At 36.4% G+C, this 20,866-nt stretch overlaps 1 protein-coding gene across 1 annotated transcript in view; it reads left to right on the top strand.

Annotated features, from left to right (window-relative positions):
• Positions 1-1,335: 1,335 nt before the first annotated feature.
• Positions 1,336-20,866, top strand: part of LOC128643900 (C-C chemokine receptor type 9-like) — a 35,854-nt gene continuing 16,323 nt past the window's right edge. Inside the window, exons 1-2 of the mRNA XM_053696673.1 lie at positions 1,336-1,472; positions 1,943-2,014. Of these exons, the coding sequence (XP_053552648.1) occupies positions 2,009-2,014 (6 nt within the window). The 5' untranslated portion in view covers positions 1,336-1,472; positions 1,943-2,008. The remainder of the gene's footprint in view (positions 1,473-1,942; positions 2,015-20,866) is intronic.

The raw sequence follows: 20,866 nt of genomic DNA, 5'->3' as shown, positions 1-20,866 counted from the left end.
TATTTAACAGCCTGTTAATCTGTTTGTTTGGACACTTAACATTTCCAATTGAACATTATTATACAGTTACTGTTATACAGCTATTATTTTCCTTATCAATGCTTTAAATTGTATTTATCACCAATTAATCAATAGTCAGTATACACTTATCAACAAAAACTTTCCAATTATTTTTTTTTTTTCTAATCATCTCATCCTATGAACTATATTAATATTTGGTGAACTGTACTTTGCTAGGAATATTTACAGTGTTAATCACTGTCCTGTCTAGTTTCCCTTACTTTATCCTGAGGATCATAATTTTTAAAGGGACAGTCTACTCTAAAATGTGTATTGTTTAAAAAGATAGATAATTCCTTTATTACCCATTCCCCAGTTTTGCATAATTAACTGTTATATTAAAATAATTTTTACTTCTGCGATTACCTTGTATCTAAGCCTCTGCAGACTGCCTCCTTATCTCAGTTATATTTACTGACTTCCATTTTAACTAATTAGTGCCAACTCATGAATAACTCCACAGGAGTGAGCACGGTTTTTTATCTATATCACACACATGAACAAGCAGTATCTTGCTGTGAAAAGCTATAAAAATGGCCTGAGATAAAGGTGGCCTGCAGGGACTTAAACAGGCAGAAATTTAGAGGTTTAAATGTTATAAAGTATATTATTATAACAATGTTGGTAGTGCAAAGCTGGGGTAGTAAAGGTGTTATCTATCTTTTTAAACAATAAAAAAATTGAGTAGACTGTCCCTTTAACAATTTAAGAGCTGCCTCTGATATGTGTCAATGTTCTCTATAAGATCATAGAAATGGAGAGGTTTAGCTTCCTCAAAAGATATTTGAATTATTTTAGGCCAGTTGAATGTCTGTTGAAATGTCATTAGAAATACATTTATAAAAAAATAAGCATATTTTTATTTATTGATCCATAAGAACCGTTGAAAATATTAGGTATCTGTGACATATTTTAAAAGGTAATCTAAAATCTAAGATTGTAGCTAATATCACCATTATAGTATAAACTATATTCATCTATAAAAAAAAAATCTAAAAAGACTTGGGGGCCGAATTATCAAGCTCTGAATGCCCCAGTAGTTATAATAATAAGTAGCTTTTTCATGCAATTGCAGCATTTTGAAGAAAACACTCGTTACATAATTTGCTTTTGGTCTTTAATGCTTCAGAATGTTTTTTAAATATCAGTGCTATGAATGCTGTGTAGAACTGCTTTTAAACATTTTCAGACAGATCCCCCCTCCCCTGAATTTATGTTTCCTTCCTTGGTACATAAAAGATGCGTCGCCCATTGAGTGCTATGTCTGTATGTTTGTTTGTTTTTGATGACTCACATCATCATAACACTGGAATAAAAGCGCAGAACGAAGATCTCACTTAGATTTAACCACTACCATATGGATTTTCTTGTAGCCTGAAAAGCTATGAGACTCTTTTTAAACTTGTAAACAGGTAAGTTAAAGAAATGAATTGAGATAACAAATACAGATGCATTGTCGATAGTGCAAGCACTTTTATTTGTTACTAAAACTGGTTAATGTTTATCACACATATTGTAATTTAAAGCAAAAGAGTAAACAATTTATTTTGCATGTGTAGAATATAGATTGAGTATAATGTTCCCCTTCAGTATTTTGATTTCCAGGTAATTAAATAGTGCAAGTATTTAGTTATTTTAGGTGAAAACAAGAAATACAATATTTGTATGTAACATAATATGACTTTAGTGTAAATTTTTAGACATTTAGGTAACTTTTTTTTATTGAAAATTATTCTTCAGTGAAGGCATTGCATTTTTAGAAGTTCAGAAATACCCTTCTAGCATTATATGTTGTATAAACCACTTTGTTATATTTTAACCATATTTTTATTGCTATATTGATTTGAGTTTTTAATATGTTACTATTTTTTGTCATTTTCAGAAAAAAGGGATATCAGGTTTACATTACAAATAATTAAAGGTGAATGAGAATATACAATCAAATTACATGATGGTAAGTACATTGGATTGTTTATTTAATAAATATATTTTATTAAAAACAGATGCATATGAATTCATATAACAAGTAGAGTTTTTATTAAATTTCAATTTATTATAAGCCATAATTAATCTTAATGTTTTTAAAATTGTATCCAACCAAACAAAATCTTCACTGAGGTACAAAGAAAAACCAAAGATGGAGCTAAAGATGCTTTTCATGGCCAAATATTTAGTTAAATCAAAAAAATCTAAGCAATAGCATAACAATGTTTCATAATATCAAACATACTATTTGAAACAAATTATCCAGGTCACTTTTTAAATAAGCATCGTCACACTATGAAAAAGAGAGGTTACAAATCAAATTGTTCTTAATTCATATTTTGACAAAATATAACCAGTTTTTGTTTTCAGAACGAATATGTTTTTCCTAAAATCAGTGTGTCAAGTCACAAACTTTCATGATATGGCTAGAATATGCAATTTTTAAGATTTTTCAATGTATTTCTATAATCAAATTTGCTTTGTTTGTTCTTGGTTTCCTTTGCTGAAGTGTATAATAGTGCTACAAACATTTTGGAAACACTTCTGCCATAGATTGCTGAAAACGCTTGCATGCTAATAAACTTATTAGCCAAGCAGATTTATTAACAGGATTTGTTTTGAAAGTCTCTTAACTTGTATGTTCTATCCAAATCATAAAAGTTTAATTTGAACTTTACAGTCCCATTAAATGCTAAAATGGTGATATTAACATAAATTAGCACTGGATTATCATTATTCAATAACCTGAAATTGCAATATATTTTACTTACTTGCAAAAATATTTTAAATAATGGGATTCATTTTTAAGTATTAACTGTAATAATGAATATACTTTAAACAAACCCAATCTGCAATATAAAGATTCATAATTTAAAAGTTCACTCAAAGTCTAGTACAAAAAAACCTTTCATGATTCAGATAGGGCATGTAATTTTAAACAACTTTCCAATTTACTTTTATCACCAATTTTGCTTTTTTCTCTTGATATTCTTAGTTGAAAGCTAAACCTAGGAGGTTCATATGCTAATTTCTTAGACCTTGAAGGCCGCCTCTATTCTAAAAACCATTTTAACAGATTTCACCAATAGAGGGTGTTAGTTCACGTGTGTCATATAGATAACACTGTGCTCATGCACGTTGAGTTACCTAGGAGCCAACACTAATTGGCTAAAATGCAAGTCTGTCAAAAGAACTGAAATAAGGGGGCAGTTTGCATAGGCTTAGATACAAGGTAATCACAGAGGTAAAAACATATATTAATATAACTGTGTTGGTTATCCAAAATTAGGGAATGGGTAATAAAAGGTATTATCTATCTTTTAAAACAAAAAAAAATCTGGTGTAAACTGTCCCTTTAAATAATTTTCCCACCTACACCTGAGCATGATGAGTCATTCTATAATTATGCCCCTAGTCAGTCCAGAAAGGCTAATGATTTAAGGAACACCAAATTCAAGATTGAAGCCCCCCCAGAAAACGTTTAATTCTGCTTATTTTTTTAAAAAAAAATCTTTTATCTGTATTTGTAAGCTTTTCCTATATTTAACCTTTTTTTTATGTCACTGCCTCCAGTGAGACAGTGGGTCCTTCAAGATCTAGAAAACTGACCACAGCATTCTACGCATTGATTTCTTGATCAGTGTAGGAGCTCACTTATAATTGTTGCTAATTGTCTAAAGTAAAAGGATATAACAAACTTAAAGGGACATGATATTTGCTTCATTCTGTTGGTATTCTTTGTTCAAGGAGCAGCAATGCACTACTGGGAGCTAGCTGAACACTTCATCTCAGCTAATGACAAGAGGCATATTTGCAGCCACCTATCAGAAGTGCATTGCTGCTCCTGAACCTACCCAAGTATGGTTTTCAACAAAGGAAAGCAAGAGAACAAAGCAAACTAGATAATAGAGACACATTGGAAAGGTGACAAATTGTATGCTCTGTCAGAATTATGAAAGTTTAATTTTGACTTTCATGAAAAGAGGCTTTTCAGGGATATGTCCCTTAACTGCAAAACAAAGCAAAGATTAAGGGCCAGATCATAAATGGAGTGCAAAATATCGCTAAAGCGATATTTGCGCTCCACTTTGTAATGCCAGTGCACGCAAATGTGCGCTGGTATTACAGGTGAAGTCCAAACACGCAAATTTGCTTATTTGCGGGCACGTAAAAATTTAGCGCTCCACTTGTAATCTAGCCCTAAATGTTTATAAAACATTTGTTTTGTATGCAGATATTTTGTAATGCAATGTTTTTAATTACTGATATATACTGTGTATGTGTGTGTCTGTGTATGCATGTATGTGTCTGTCTATGTGTGTTTATGATTGTTAGTATGTGTGTGTGTGCGCATGTGTGTGTGTGTGTGTATGTATGTTTGTATGTGTATGTGTTTGTGTGTTTATGATTGCATGTGTGTATGTATTTGTGTGTTTATGATTGTGTGTATGTGTGCGTGCGTGTCTGTGCATGTGTGTCTGTCTGTATATGTGTGAGTATGTGTCTGTTTGTGTGCGCATGTCTGTGCATGTGCATTGTCTTGCTTCATTGGAAATTTCTATTCACTTTAGTTTAGAGAAGATTGAACTGACTAGCTGATAGACATGACAAAAAGAGTTAGAACATTTGTGAAGAATCAATGTTTAAAAGCTTTACTCAGATTGCTCTCCTCATCTAACAGCAGCCTGACATAACATAATTCTCCCTGTATCCTTTTCCTTCCCAGCCCATATCCATTTATACCTTCCCTTAGCAACCTCATTTCCTCACTTCCCTCTTAGTCATCAGTTTATTCTATTTCTCCATATTGCAGATAATATGTGATTGCCAGTATCTGATAAGTGCATAGATATTTCTACCTGTGCCCCATGCATATCTCCCTGTTATTGGGAAGCTCTCCTTCCTTTTTCATTATGTGCTCTTTATGTCTTTGTGCTTCTCATTATATAGGGTTGATTTATCGCTATAGCAAATCATGTCCGCTCAACATCACTAAATGCAGACAGCTTAAGCTGTCTGCATTTATCATTGCACAAGCATTTCTGGTGAAATACTTGCGCAATGCCACCCCCTGCTCACTGGCGGCCAACCGGCAGGGGCTGTCAATCATCCAGATCGGATCGGGATAATTTCAGAGCAGCCATCCTTTGAGCGCTGCTTCTTAATTTCCGTTTCAGGTGAACCTGAAACGATGGGCATGCAAAACAGCATTCACTGCTTCATAAATAGGGCCCTATATGTTCCTCACTAAGTGCCCCTTCATGTTTTAACGTTTCTTTTTGTTTCCCTCTGCTGCCTGTATATAGATGTCTGTAACACACATAATTATACATTATAGCACAAAGGAGAAAGTATATACCAATTGTGTATTAAGTAGCATTCCTCTGCATTAACATATTTATTAAAGGGACAGCAAAGTCAAAATGTAACATCTTGATTCAGATAGGGCATGGAATTTAAAACAACTTTTCAGTTTAGATACACAAAATTAAAAAAGGTAATCTGGACCCTTATCTTATTCTCTAAGCCAACTCAAAAGAAATATACTGTGATCTCTCTTTTTCACATAACTTTTCAGTTTACTTTAACCCCTTAATGACCGGACCATTTTTCAATTTTCTTACCCTTAATGACAATGGCTATTTTTAAATTTCTGCAGTGTTTGTGTTTAGCTGTAATTTTCCTCTTACTCTTTTACTGTACCCACACATATTATATACCGTTTTTCTCGCCATTAAATGGACTTTCAAAATATAACATTATTTTCATCATATCTTATAATTTACTATAAAAAAAATACAAAATATGAGGAAAAAATTGAAATAAAAAACACACTTTTTCTAACTTTGACCCCCAAAATCTGTTACATATCTACAACCACCAAAAAACACCCATTCTAAATAGTTTCTTAATTTTGTCCTGAGTTTAGAAATACCCAATGCTTACATGTTCTTTTTTTTTTTTTGCAAGTTATAGGGCAATAAATACAAGTAGCACTTTGCTATTTCCAAACCACTTTTTTTTCAAAATTACCGCTAGTTACATTGGGACAATGATATCTTTCAGGAATCCCTGAATATCCCTTGACATGTATATATTTTTATTTAGAAGACATCCCAAAGTATTGATCTAGGCCCATTTTGGTATATTTCATGCCACCATTTCACCGCCAAATGCGATCAAATAAAAAAAATTGTTGACTTTTTCACAAATTTTTTCACAAACTTTAGGTTTCTTGCTGAATTTATTTACAAACATCTTGTGCAATTATGGCATAAATGGTTGTAAATGCTTTTCTGGGATCCCCTTTGTTCAGAAATAGAAGACATATAAGGCTTTGGCGTTGCTTTTTGGAAATTAGAAGGCCGCTAAATGCCGCTGCACACCACACGTGTATTATGCCCAGCAGTGAAGGGGTTAACTAGGGAGCTTGTAGGAAGCTTTTAGGTTTAATTTTAGCTTTAGTGTAGTGTAATAGACAACCCAAATTATTGATCTAGGCCCATTTTGGTATATTTCATGCCACCATTTCACCGCCAAATACGATCAAATAAAAAAAAACTGTTAAATTTTTCACAATTTTAGGTTTCTCACTGAAATGATTTACAAACAGCTTATGCAATTATGGCACAAATGGATGTAAATGCTTCTCTGTGATCCCCTTTGTTCAGAAATAGCAGACATATATGGCTTTGGCATTGCTTTTTGGTAATAATAAGTTCGTTAAATGCTGCTGTGCACCACACTTGTAATATGCCCAGCAGTTAAGGGGTTAATTAGGTAGCTTGTAGAGTTAATTTTTAGCTTTAGTGTAGAGATCAGCCTCCCACCTGACACATCCCACCCCCTGATCCCCCCCTGACCTCCCTCAAACAGCTCTCTTCCCTCCCCCACCTAACAATAGTCACCGCCATCTTAAGTACTGGCAGAAAGTCTGCCAGTACTGAAATAAAAAGCATTTATTATTTTTTTTTATTTTTTTTTCATACTGTCTGCAGTCTGCATCCCCCCTTACCCCACAACCTCCCTGATCCCCCCATACATCTCTCTAACCCTCCCCCTCTACCTATTTGCCGCCATCTTGGGTACTGGCAGCTATTTTACCCCCCAAAATAGTTTTTTTTTAAACTTTTTTAGATGAAAAATGTGTTTTCTGTAGTGTAGCTGGCCCCCCTTAATCTACATCCCTCCCAGATCTCTTACTAAACAAAGAAGATCCCCATGCATCTGCATCGGTTATATATATTTTTTTCTTTTTCTTCTGGGCATATTTTGCATGCGCGCTGATTGAGATTACAAGAAATATGGAGCATATACATAACGGTGCTCCCAGAAGCTGCTCCCACCCACCAACAAATGTGTGATTGCCATAATCCGAGGCAGAGAGGGCCACAGAGTGGCCCTTTCTGCATCGGTGGGTGAAATAAGGGATTGCAGTGATGCCTCAATATTGAGGCATCACTACAATCCCTTGTAAGAGTCTGGAAGCGATCATGATCGCTTCCAGCGCTTCTAACAACAGAGGACGTACCAGGTACGTCAATTGTCATTAAGGGAATGTTTTTCTATGACGTACCTGGTACGTCCTCTGTCATTAAGGGGTTAATTACATAATGTACTTTGTTCTCTTTGTATCTTTTGTTGAAGAGTAAACCTAAATAGGATCAGAAGCAGCAATGTACTACTGGGAGCTAGCTCATCGGGTGAATAAACAACAAGAGGCACCAATTACCACCTAGCTCAAAGCAACCAACAAGGTTTACTATTCAACAAAGGATACAAAGAAAAAGTGTATCCTTTGTTGAAGAGTAAACCTTGTTTTTTTGCTTTAAACTAGGTGGTAATTGGTGCCTCTTGTTGTTTGTTCCCCCGATGAGCTAGCTCCCAGTAGTGCATTGCTGTTTCTGATCCTATTTAGGTTTACTCTTCAACAAAAGATAAAAAAGAACAAAAGTAAATTTAGTAATAGAAGTAAACTGAAAAGTTGTTTTAAATTGCATGCTCTATCAGAATCATACATTTTTTTATTTGACTTTACTGTCTTTTTAAAGGAATAGTCTAGTCAAAATTAAACTTTCATGATTCTGATAGAGCAAGCAATTTTAAGCAACTTTCTAATTTACTCTTATTTTCAATTTTTCTTCGTTCTCTTCATATCTTTATTTAAATGTAAGCTTAGGAGCCCACCCATTTTTTGTTCTAGAATATGAGTAACGCTTGCTGATTGGTGGCTACATTTAGACACCAATCAGAAAGCGCTACCCAGGTGCTAGTTTATAAAAAGAACCTATGTTCAAGCACTAAACATTGTTTTGAACTTTTAAACCTTTGTTAATTGTTATATATTGGAAAAACAGTGATTAACTAGAATACTTTCCCATCATATAAAACAAAGGAGTGAGTATAGTTCAAGCATGGCTAACAGCAGCGAAGACTCATCATGTGACAAATAAAAACTAATAATGCCAGTAAGGTAGAAAGCAACATGAAGAGAACAGCGTTAGATGGATTTGTAAGGGGGCAGGACATCTGTGCGCCCAGTTACATGAGAAAAAAAAGAAGGGAAAAAAAAAAAACGCAGATGAAGAGCCCAGACGCCCAATCTATAAATGTTACTGTATCTGCACTGACAAACTGTAACTGTTCTTGTCTGCAGGTTAAAAGGATATAACTGTTATTTTAATGTGGGTTTACTGGTTTTATCTGCTTCTTTGTATGTGGTGCTATGGGCTTCAAAAGTATAAGATTGATAGGTTTTAACGTTCCTTGTATATCTGGGTGCAGGCGTGTGTGTGCGTTATCTATGTGTAGGGCCATAAGGTTTCATGTCTGTGTGATGCTGCCCCAATTTACACCAATTAGCATGACCACTACTTTTTTTTAAAGAAAGGTTCTAAACCTAGTCTTTGGAATAAACAAATCAGTTGTGCCCGTGGAGAAAACTATGTAATTAAAATTTTGTTTAATGGATTTAAGTGCTCTTGGGTTTTGGATATTTAGGCATAGATTGCGAGTGGAGAGACAAATTGCACTTTTTTGTGAGCGGGATACATTTGCGTGCACTGGTATTACAAGTTAGGCGCAATGCTTCCATAGCCTGGAAGCTTTCATAGGCTTCAGTGGGAGCCTTGTTTTGAGATTGTGAGTCATGGGAGAGAACCTAGTGCGGCACAGGTGGTAAGTTGCGCAGTGTTGGGTAGCAAATTAAAAATATGGTATATATGTATATGAATGTATGCATATGCACATATTAACACATAAATATATATGTATATATGCATACATATTTTCAGTGATAACACAGTCCCCATAGACCGCAATATAATGGCACTTTACGGGCGCACGTTAAACTAACGTTTCACTTGTAATCTAGCCCTTAATGTGTTTCTACAAGCTATACATCTGCCTCTTTGTATGTGTAAGGATAGACTATGTTATAGCCTCCTTAGGGGTAGATTACGGGTGGCTCGCTAACTGTTGCGCATAAGCAATATTGTGTTTTTGCTCGCGTCAGAAATAGTGCTTGTATTACAAGTTGAAAGTAATCACGAGATTTGCATTTTATACTAGTCAGGTAGTGCGTTAAAAATAAAAGTTAAAACAAACACAACCTAAATAAATTTAAAAATACACTTGCCCTCATAAATACTATCTGATAAAAAATTATTCATATAAATATAAAAAAAAATTAAGGGTTCAAAAGGTATAGGGTACTGTATATATTACAAGGTGTTTGACTGCAAAGGGCCATATTGTATATACATTAATATGCATGTCTAAATATGTGTATGTATGTGTATATATATATATATATATATATATATATATATATATATATATATATAGGTGTGTGTACATATGTATTTATGTAGTTATGTGTTTTACTGTGTATATACTGTAGATATTTTACATTCCAATGTTCTTCACATACATTATAATGTAATTTTTATTTTTAATACATATTTGTATATATATATATATATATATATATATATATATATATATATATATATATATATATATATATATATATTCCTATAGCTATTTAGGTATAGATATCTATTTTACATTAACATTATTACATTATCTAGCCCTATATAGGATTGAAGCAGAGCAAACCTATGATGACCTATTGTTAAACTGCTCCGCCCACTTAGTTCTGCAATCAAAACACACCCACTTGATAGTAATTGTATAATTTATACATATCCATAGCTTATTATACAGATTACAGCACCAAGCTCTTACACCTACCCCATAATATTGACAATACAAATCTCTGGAACACATTATGGGCATCTGGTTATTGCTACAACACAACATCAAATTAGGCAGACAAATAATATCTGAACCAATTCAATAATAATAACAATATATATATATATATATATATATATATAAACTAAATGTTGGGTAGCATTTTATATGGTTGTCTATAGTCAGTAGAGGGTTAATAATACAGCAATACAATAACATTTATGTATACCATTATAATTAGAGGTAAAGCTTCCTAGACAGAATGGCATTGCCTTACATTTCCCAACCATAGAAAGTGCAATCTTGCCAACTTTGAATATCATCATTTGCAGTCATTTTTGATTTTCAGTTATATCACAGGAAGAGACGTCATAGAAAGAGATGTAGCATGAAGTAAAGCAATATGCAAAAACAGATTTTTAAAAATGTTAAAGTATAGGGGGCGGACGTGCAAGGGCAGAGCTCTCCCGATTATAGGGAGATTTTGCACCTTATTTTCATTTATATACCCTAAAAAACAGCCTACACATTTTTCCCTAAACATCCAACCTCTAAGTAAGGCAGAAAACTCAAACACGGAAACCGGGCTGCGGACGGTTCCGTTGCGGACCTGAAGGTTCTCAAACAGTACTAGGAGATCGTTCTGAGGCTGGTAAGCCACACATCTGCTACAAGACCTTCTGCAGGAGATCGTTTCCCATTCACATGGCATAGGAGAGGATCATCTCTGACAGACTCGAGGACTCACTGCTTACCTGGGGCAGAAACCGCGCCATCTTGAAGCGCCTCCGCAGTGAATATCCAGACAAGATCGCAACACTCTGATTCCAACAACCTGCCCACAGAACCCCAGCAGATCGCCTGCAAACGGTAAGCCCCCTGTATAGCCTTCACTAAAACTGTTGGCTCAGAGTGGGATCTTTTACTGCCTTGTACCTGTACCGCTTTCATTTTGGGCCCCCACTGGGATCATAACTAATGCCTCCAACAGCCCCAACGGGAACTACTGAGGGAGAAATTTTTCACAACACACAAGTCCTGAATGGCAGGGCAGAATTGTCTACCTAAGATTCACCCCTCACTTTAAGGATTGCCACAGTCTGTCCTCATGGAGGCACATAGCCATATCTATAGAACTCCCTTGAGACTTTTAAAACAGCACCACTCTGTTTTTGTTTCTCTGGTTGTTTTATATACATAAGACCCTTCAACTACAATATTACAGTATCTGCTACAAGGTTTCCTTGACTTTGTTCACTCCTCTCACATGCACGGAGGAACACTCTCCAAATAAAGTTTTTATCTTCATCAGACCCCTAATACATTTCGGTCCCTTAAACCTCTTCACTTCAAGTCTCCCATTATAAAACTAGGTCTGCCTTTCAGGGGTTTCATAAAGGGAATCACATATAACAAGCAAGTAGAAGAGGGGAAAGGCTGTAGAGAGAGGAGGGAGAGGGGAAGGATTAATAAGGGACAGCATGGAGGAAGTTGTGAAACAGGAGAGAGGGAGATAAGACAGAAGGGAGGGGGAAAAAATAAAAAAAAGAGAAGACAGACAACACTAAAATCTATCTTCTAACCTACATAAAGCACGTGGCTTTTCATATCCTACCGAAACCTAGGCTCCTCTCCTCCTTTCCCGCAGGACTTGTGTGCCTGCGGGTCATATCCCTACTCCTTTTACCGACTTTGTCTATAGGGGGCACCTCCCCAGGAGGGGGGCTACTCATATGGATGATCCCAGTCTACAGCCACCTATAAGCCACTGAAACTTTACTGGTTGATAAATTAACCTCCTTTTCTCACTTGGCCAACCTAACCTGGCCAGGCAGTGTTAACCACCGAAGGTAGGAGGTTCCAAATTCTCTCCCACCAGTCCCATCTCTACTGGGGAAGTCAAGTTAAAGAACATATATACATCTATTTTAACACAGGTGATAGACCAGTCTGAAAAGATGGCCCATGCCATGAAGAAAAAACAAAAACACCAGGAGAACCCCAAACGGACTGTAGCAGACCATTTCAATAGTAAAAGTCGCTATGATCAAGGCTTCTGACGATGACTCGAGAGACCCCACTGCCTCTCTCAAAGGCTCTCACAAAGCAGTTAATACAAGCATGGACCAACTTTCTCTCCCTCATTCATCGATACTTGATTCTATAAATGCTCTCTCCAACAAAATGGATACCCACTATACCTCCCTTAAGCAAGACCTCAGACAGTCAGTCAGTGAGCTTAAAAGAGACATATTCACCCTGGGCGAGCGCACGGAAACGCTGGAGAGGAAACACCCAGAGACGACATTGTCAGATTTTACAAGTAAGGAGAAAATCCTCAGAGCCTCCTTCACCAACAAAGCCTTGAGAGATCCGTACCAATCCATTCAAATCTTCCCGGCCCTTTTGCCCCACACACTAGCTAAGAGACGGACATTACAACAGTTTACCCAAACTCTCCGACAGCATAGTGTGAAGTACAGATGGGGGATTCCCAGTAAAGGTCTTTGTTCAACATGGCGACCACTCTTACACTCTTTCCTCACTCGAGCAAGGCATGCAGCTTCTCCAGACTCTTGGACTGTCCCACACTCCGGTTCTCAACAATAAGTCACCTGATAACTCGGGGGCTCCTGTGTGGCAACCATCTCTCAAACCACCTCAACAGTTGAAAAGAAAAGACATAACCCACTCAAAGGACATACCTTGAACAATTTGTGCTGTTCTCATTTCTCAAGTTTATCTCTTCCCTGTCGTTATGAGTCATTAACTAGGATCAGTGAAGGCCTACGTACGGGTACTCATCTTACCCTTTATTATTGGCCCGGAAATATCCTCTTCTGAGCTTTAATGATCCTGTGAGAGACACTTCCATGACCGACCTTGCATTATCTAGTTTGCTAAATTTTTTAAAAAGGAAAGAAAAAAGGTCTATGCGCTGGAGATAGATCAAACTCACATAAATTGCAGGTTATCCCAAAATACCTGAATAGTTACTATAAAAAAGAGGGGGGGGGGCGTATATGTGTGCGTCTGCGTGGTAACGCTGGCTTAAGATCTATATTAATGGCAATACTAAATAACAATATTAATATTGTTATTTAGTATTGCCATTAATATAGATCTTAAGCCAGTGTTACCACGCAGGTGCACACATATACGACCCCCCCCCCTTTTTTTATATAATCTAGTTTGCTTCAATTGTTATTCTTGTATATCATGTGTTATTCAGTTCTTACAGGTTGTGATGATTAACTATCCAGTTCCTCTTAGATTTGGTTATGTATATGTGATCTTTTCTCCGTATCACTGTTTTATATCTCCCATCTACCCAAGCAAGTAGTGAGAAGGGTCTCATACTGAACTCTTAACTAACGCTCTGTTCTAGGAATCATCTCTCTTTATTCAAGATCAAGATACAGGTAATTGTTTTGAGGTTATACATGACTGGCCTTTACTTTAATCTATATATTTGTTGTGTCAACTGGTCAGTTGTACTACTCACCGGGGTCTATATACCCTACTGCACACATGCTCACTTCCCCTGTAATGTCAGTTCTACCTTAATGCAGCACCTTTTGGGCCCAATTCCCCCTCCCCGACCTCCCCCTTTAGTACCCCCTATTGATTGGAGGTAATACTCTTGAACCCTTCATACCTACACCATTTAGTCTCACGTCCCAAATAAGTAACCCTAGACAGGCTAGAAATTGCCTCTTCATTTTTTTATCCAGTAGACCTGGACTACAAATAGCTCTTAGCAATTAACAGCCTTACATACTCATAGCATTCTTAACACTCCCCCTTTACGTTGAGATTGTAGAAAGGGACAGGCCCTGCACAAAATTTAAATCTGCATTTATCGCCTGGTTGAAAATGTATGAGATAATTGCTGTTCCTCTTCTGTTTAATCTTGTTAGGCCTACATATGATCTGATTTAGATCGTGGATTCATACCCGTAAGCATGCTACTGTATCTTCATGTTTATGTTACTCATTTTTATTTTATTTTTTTTATTTTTACTTGACATCATCTATGCAACACCTGCATTCCCTATTCTCCACTCACTTTCCTAATCCAACCCTCCTAACTGTTTAATGGTAAACCCTCTCCACTACCTTATGCAGGGGTTCACATTGGTAAGACTTCCCTGCCCTCTTATCTACAACATCTGTGATTTGGGGGGGGCACTCTTGGATGCCCCCCCCCTCTACTAACCACCTGCCACTCTTCCAACCGCCTCACGATACTCACCACACTCACCACTATAGTTCCCACTACCCGTACTGCAGCATACGTAGGACACTCTACACTACTGACACCCTCACCTAGCCCACCTTCCCATTATAAATAGTCTCTACAAAAAAAAAACGATCACAAGGTTGGAACTGAGTTACTGACCCCTCTCGCGACCTAATGCTGGTGCCAGTCACTCAGTACCATTACATAACATTCAATCCCATTAGAGATTGCTTTTGTATAATCTCTTCATCCTATTTACCCTCCCCGTAACTAAAGCGGCTCTTGACCGCTAATTTCCCTAAATTAGAAAACTGACATACCCAAGTTACTATTACTCTATTTGAACACCAAAAGTTATACTACTCTCTTTGAAAAAGCCGAAAGGCGAAACATGTTAGGGACATTAGGGTACTGGTGAGGAGTACTAGGAGCTCCTGTATTTTTAGTATGCCTTAGGCAGCCTATAGTCTTTATTTAAATAATATATTTACTTTAACTATTAATGGAGTGGCTTGAAGCTGGGCTAATTAGAATATAAGATCGTGCAAAGAGCTTTTTGTATTTTCCAATATTAAACCACTTTTTGTTTGCTGATGAACCGGAAGATATTAGTGTTCACTTTATAATATAATTTAGGGGGCATCCACAGCCTTAATTAACTTGCTTTCTATATGATAGTTTGTGGGTAATTACGTGGTTATATAAGTTGATCTGCCTGATACACTGTTAATACAGTTACACATGAGTATTATTATATGCACCAACATCGGAGCTACTATTTACAGATAGAAAAGCACATTAGCTAAGCCCTATCTGTTGCTGTGAGTTTGAATTGCAAGCCGTTGTGAGTGGAGTTTATAAATGCTAGTCATCTCTTACCGGTAGGGTATTAAAGTTGTTTTTACTTATTCTCAAGCATAGACCGAGCAGCTGATATTAAAATTAACGAGTAACTTTATTATTACTCTATTATTTACTATACCATTGGTCTATCACAAAGCCAAAATAACATAATACCGTTGTCTAGACCAGTTTATTCTTATAGCAGGGTATACTATTTGATGCGGGCTAGTTTGGTACAATCCAGTATATACATGTGGAAGTATTAATTTTCATGACTCACTTGAGCACTGTTCAGATGTTCTCACTTTCTTTGTCCAATATACATACAGACACTTGAGTCTCAGACAGCACACGATTATATCCTAACTGTGATAAGGGCACAGATATAATTTTGACTATTACACCTCTGAGTTAGTAAGATGACGACACTGTTTCGTTAAATCACTGTGTGCACGTTACTGTGGTAACTAACTCTTTTAGCTCTGCTACAATATAAAGGTATTTTATGTCAATGATGGATATAACTATATATCTACAATAAAGTGGTTCAAGTTTTGTCCCAACAGTTATATCCAGCTCCTATTTAATTAATATTATTATTTCATTTATAATAGGCTCCTAAGAGTGTTTTTAATGTGTGTTTTTCCTATTTTAAATTGCGCTTCCAATAAAAGTTATATTTTAACCTCCATTAGTTGTCATTCATAAGTCAAGACTGCACATCACTTGTCTGACATTCTATATAGTATCTCTTCTTGGACACTGTTACGCACATTTAACCCCTTGAGTGCTATTTATGTAGTCTTTTTCAAGTGTAGGCAGTCTTAGCCTCTCTTGTCAGTTGTGAAATTGTGCTTTTACTACATAGCACCAAACCTTCCTATTACCATATAAAGTAACACAGTTCACGTATTATACAAGGAATCATAGGGGTATAGTATTCTTTTACAGTAGTGCCATTGGTTTTCCTCTTGTCTCCAGTATACCCAGTTTACAAACCATTCCTAACCACTCTAGAACAAGAGAGCTCTCCTTTCTACTCTTATCGCCCCACATTTCCCCTTTATAGTGTGATACCCTTCCTGGAGTGGTATCCCCGAGCTGGTACACCATTGTGTGAAACAAAACTAATAATAGTAACCAACATCTGTTATATTATATAAAACAAAATAAAAATAAAATAAGGTTCAACTTGATTGATTCACATTGGTTACACCTTCTGACTCCACCTTGCAGTATAGTATACTTTACACCTCTCTGACGCTGGCTGCCTGTTACACACTGATTGTTTATTTCTGGACTTTCCGTTCCTCCTTACTCTAACAGATAACTAGTGTTGATCGTCTATAATAGGCACCTGCATATAGCTTGTCTTAGAATGTATGACTACTTGTACCTTGGATATTGTAATTGTAAACATTGTGATTTTCATGTTGATTTTCCTATACCTCAATAAAAAAAACTTTTCTCAAATTTTTTTTTTTTAAAGTATAAAAATAATGTCTTTATGTTAGAAATTGTACCAGTAAACAGAAAACAGTCTGCATCACTAGCCATAATGTAATTTAAACACTACCAATTGCAGCATGTGCATATATATTTATAAAACTTTTACTATTAATAGTCATTAATTCTTCCAAAAGACCATAAAAATAGAAGCATTCTTCACTATTGCAGTAAAGCTATAATGAAACATAAACCATCTCCTAATCAATTATTTTTTACTGTCCAGCTCTTATATAGTATCACTTCCCTATATATTACACTGTTGAAAAGCTCAGTTGAGTGCTTAAAGACACCCAGAGCTGAAGTGACACAAATTTACCTTATATCCACTGTCCTAATAGCCGGCAGCAATGCTTCCTGAGATATCCTGGACTCCTATTGACACTCTGAGGGTAGATGTGGAGGGGAGGAGCTAGGCTGCAGTATGTCAAATTTCTATAAACAGGAGGAGAGACACAGAAAACCGGACTGGGTGAGCTGTTGGGAGCAAATGGATTTTTGTATTATTTAGTCTGACAGCAATTTTCATATTTTTGCACTGTATGTAACAAGTGGTGTATGTTTAAAATTTGTGCTAAAATCAGTAAGCTGCAGACGATACAAAGTGTTAAATAAGAACACTACTGTCAGACTAAATAATGCAAAGATGCAAACAAATTATCTACAGTAGTAGCCAAGTAATCCCCCCTCTTTTACAACAAATCAGCAAAGCTCATTACCTAGTGTGGAGGAGCTGTTTGTAAGTGTTTTTTCTTCTGATTTATGGCAGTTTAAGCATTGATTAATCAGAGAAGGTGCAGCAAGGAGTTCCTGCCTAGACCTGCTCTAAGTAATCAAGCAGAGTACTTACTAAACGCACAGCTTCACCAGCAGCTCCTCCTCAATAACTTGTGTCGCACATGCCCCAGCTCAGCTGAAGCCCTCCAAATCTCCTGGAAGGGACATTTCCAGGGAGAGAAAAATATCCAAGGACATACAACAAAATCTAGGGACTGTCCCTGGAAATCAGGGACTTTTAGCCACTATGGTATTGTGTTTAAGAGCATGTAAGGTCAATCATTAGGATTGCATTTTAAAGGACCATTAGATACAGCAGAATTGCATAATCAACAAATGCATAATAGAAAGACAATTCAAAAGCACTTAGTCTAGATGTCAAATGAGTATTAGATTTTTTTATCTGACAAATTTCAGTTATATTTTCCTTCCCAATGCATCATGTGACAGCCATCAGCCAATCACAAAATGCATATACGTATATATACTGTGAATTCTTGCACATGCTCAGAAGGAACTAGTGCCTCAAAAAGTGGGTATGTAAAAAGATTATGCAAATTATGATAATGGAAGTGAATTGGAAAGTTGTTGAATCATGAAAGTTTAAATTTGACTTTAATGTTCTTTAATTAGTTTCAAAGGGCATAATATTTCACGTTATTTCCTCATAAAATGTTCAGTTTAATGAAAGTACACTAATCAGCATTTTTACTTTATTTTTACTATTTATTTTGTCCCCTTTTTAACTAATTTAATTTTGAAAATTGTATTTTATCTGATTCCTGCGAGAGATTGCAGTGCATATTCCTATCTTTATAACTTATACCTGCTAAAATCTACTACATGATCAGTGCAGAAATTAATTTATGTGTGTCCTTAGCTGGTCAAAGCCGAGATTAAAAGAAAAATAATCCTCATGGGGTTCAAAGAATATGTCCCTGGACTACTTTTTTAAAAGAGTATGCCACTGAACTAAAAAAATATTAAATGTTGCTAACAAACTATTTCATTTTGCAGTGAAGTGCTTAAAGGAACAGTAAAAATCTTGAAATTTGAATATAACATTTCTTTCATACAGGTGGTGAGAGTCCATGATCCATTACTCCTGAGAATTACTCTTTTCTATCACTAGGAGGAGGCAAAGATTCCCAAACTCAAGGAAATCTAAAAAAAAAAAAAAAACATCACCTCACCAGTATTTTAGTCTTGTCTTTGCCGCCACTGAAGGTGGTGGAAGAATGAAGATGTGAATTTGATTCTTCAGAGAGGGGGGGTTCTCAGATCAAGATGAGGCCTGTTTCCCCTCAGAATACAAATTGCTGGTTGGAGGGATGTATGTTATGTATTGAAAGTGACATATTTCACCAGTGAGGGATTTAGTCATGAACTTTGTCAAAATAATTATATTCCAGTTCCTCTGCTGTTATGTTTCAGCACTGGTCTTGGCGTCCTACTGGTTTCCTCCAGTAGCAGAGTGCCTTTAGGTAAGTACTATATTTTATATACGTGACACTCTATAAGCCATTTAGGTTATCACTATACATTGTTATATATGTACATAATTGGGACAGTTATATACATTTTGTTATTTGATATTTCTCCTGTGTTGTCATATCAATTTTTTCCATGCGCGTCCATTTTTTGGGGCTTCTGCATTTCACACGCATATTCTGACGCATGCTAGTTTTTCCAGGTGTGTATGTTTTTTGGGTCTGCTTGTGTCGGTGTGATAGGGTATGTACTTTTTGGTGCCCTTTTCTATTATATATGAAGTTTGACTCACGTCTCCCTGTACAAGTCCACAATGTCAAAGTGACCCAAGCACCAGTGGTTAAAGTTCAGTGTGCAAAGCTGGAGGAGCCACTGCTCAAAGACTCCAATATAACCAATGCAAAGAAAATCCAGCAGCACAACAATGGTGAATAATCTTCCAAATTTATTAAGTACCTGGAGGTAAAACAATAAAAAAAATTCTATAAAAGTCTAACAGTGTTACATACTCGTAATTCAACTGCATATTACATTTCATATCAACATTTCAGAACAATACAAAATTTAATATTTACAAAAAGTAGTAGTGTTGGACAATTCTTCATCTCAACGTTCATATCTAGAAAAGGGATTTTTGTAGAATCTGTAAAATCACAAAAAGATATTAAAATCAATTTCACGGTTCATTCCTTTAGGATACAGACAATCTAGCCTATAAATGCACATAGATTCTCTTTTTTTTAAGATCAGTTCTCTGTCCCCACCTCTTCGTGGGACAGGGACATGGTCTATAATCTGAAATTTCAACTGAGCAATCGAATGGCCAAAGGTCAAAAAATGATTGGAGACAGGGGCATTAAAATCTTTACATCTAATGTTAGACTTATGTTGTATAATTCTATCCCTCACCCTTTGGGTGGTCTCTCCAATATAGATCCACCCACTATATATGGGCATTCTTTGTTGTCTACCAATAGGGTGGGTCTGGAGCTCATTCTCAGGCCCCTGGGGATTCTTCGCACCCTATGGTATTCTGCAAGCGTGGTGGCATGTAATTCAAATGTCATTTGTTAGACAACAAAGAATATTGCAAGAAGTATGAATGCATTTTAAACAAATGCTCACTAGATATTATAGTGCTCACGGTGGAGTATTTACAGAAAGCCATAGACGAGCAGAAGATGGAGATCAAGCAAATAGAAGATTCACTGAAAGTAGATGTCTCTACTGCTGATATCAAATCCAAGTTGGCTACAATTAACAAGGAGATAGCTGAAATAAAAAAAGAACTACAAACCAGAAAACGTGAGAAGTTCTATCGAGATGAACAGGACTATACACACGGAACTGTGTATCGCTGGACGAGGGAACGTACCGGAAGGGAACGCCAGCGCACTTCCGGTTGGGCCAGACGTGGCAACCGCTACACAAGACGTGAAGCTAATACCCCTGATTCACAGACGGATAGCTCTCCAGGGGAATCGGACGCAGGAAGCGACGCGGGGGTAAGAGATACCATCGCAAAAGGCCCACAGGGACAAGGACGGATGCCGCAGAGGGAACCGCAGCAACAACAAAGAAACAAGACCTGATAGTGAATATCTCTGGAATACCCTTAATGGCTGCCGAGGAAAAAGTACTGAGTAAGGGTCTGTCTTTTTGCCCTAGCAAAGACTGCAATTTTTTTGACTTACAGCAAGATCT

The sequence above is a fragment of the Bombina bombina genome, unplaced genomic scaffold (assembly GCF_027579735.1).
Source record: "Bombina bombina isolate aBomBom1 unplaced genomic scaffold, aBomBom1.pri scaffold_497, whole genome shotgun sequence".
Classification (NCBI taxonomy): domain Eukaryota; kingdom Metazoa; phylum Chordata; class Amphibia; order Anura; family Bombinatoridae; genus Bombina; species Bombina bombina.
Note: the sequence above shows the minus strand (reverse complement) of the source record. Positions and strands in the feature narration are given on the sequence as shown.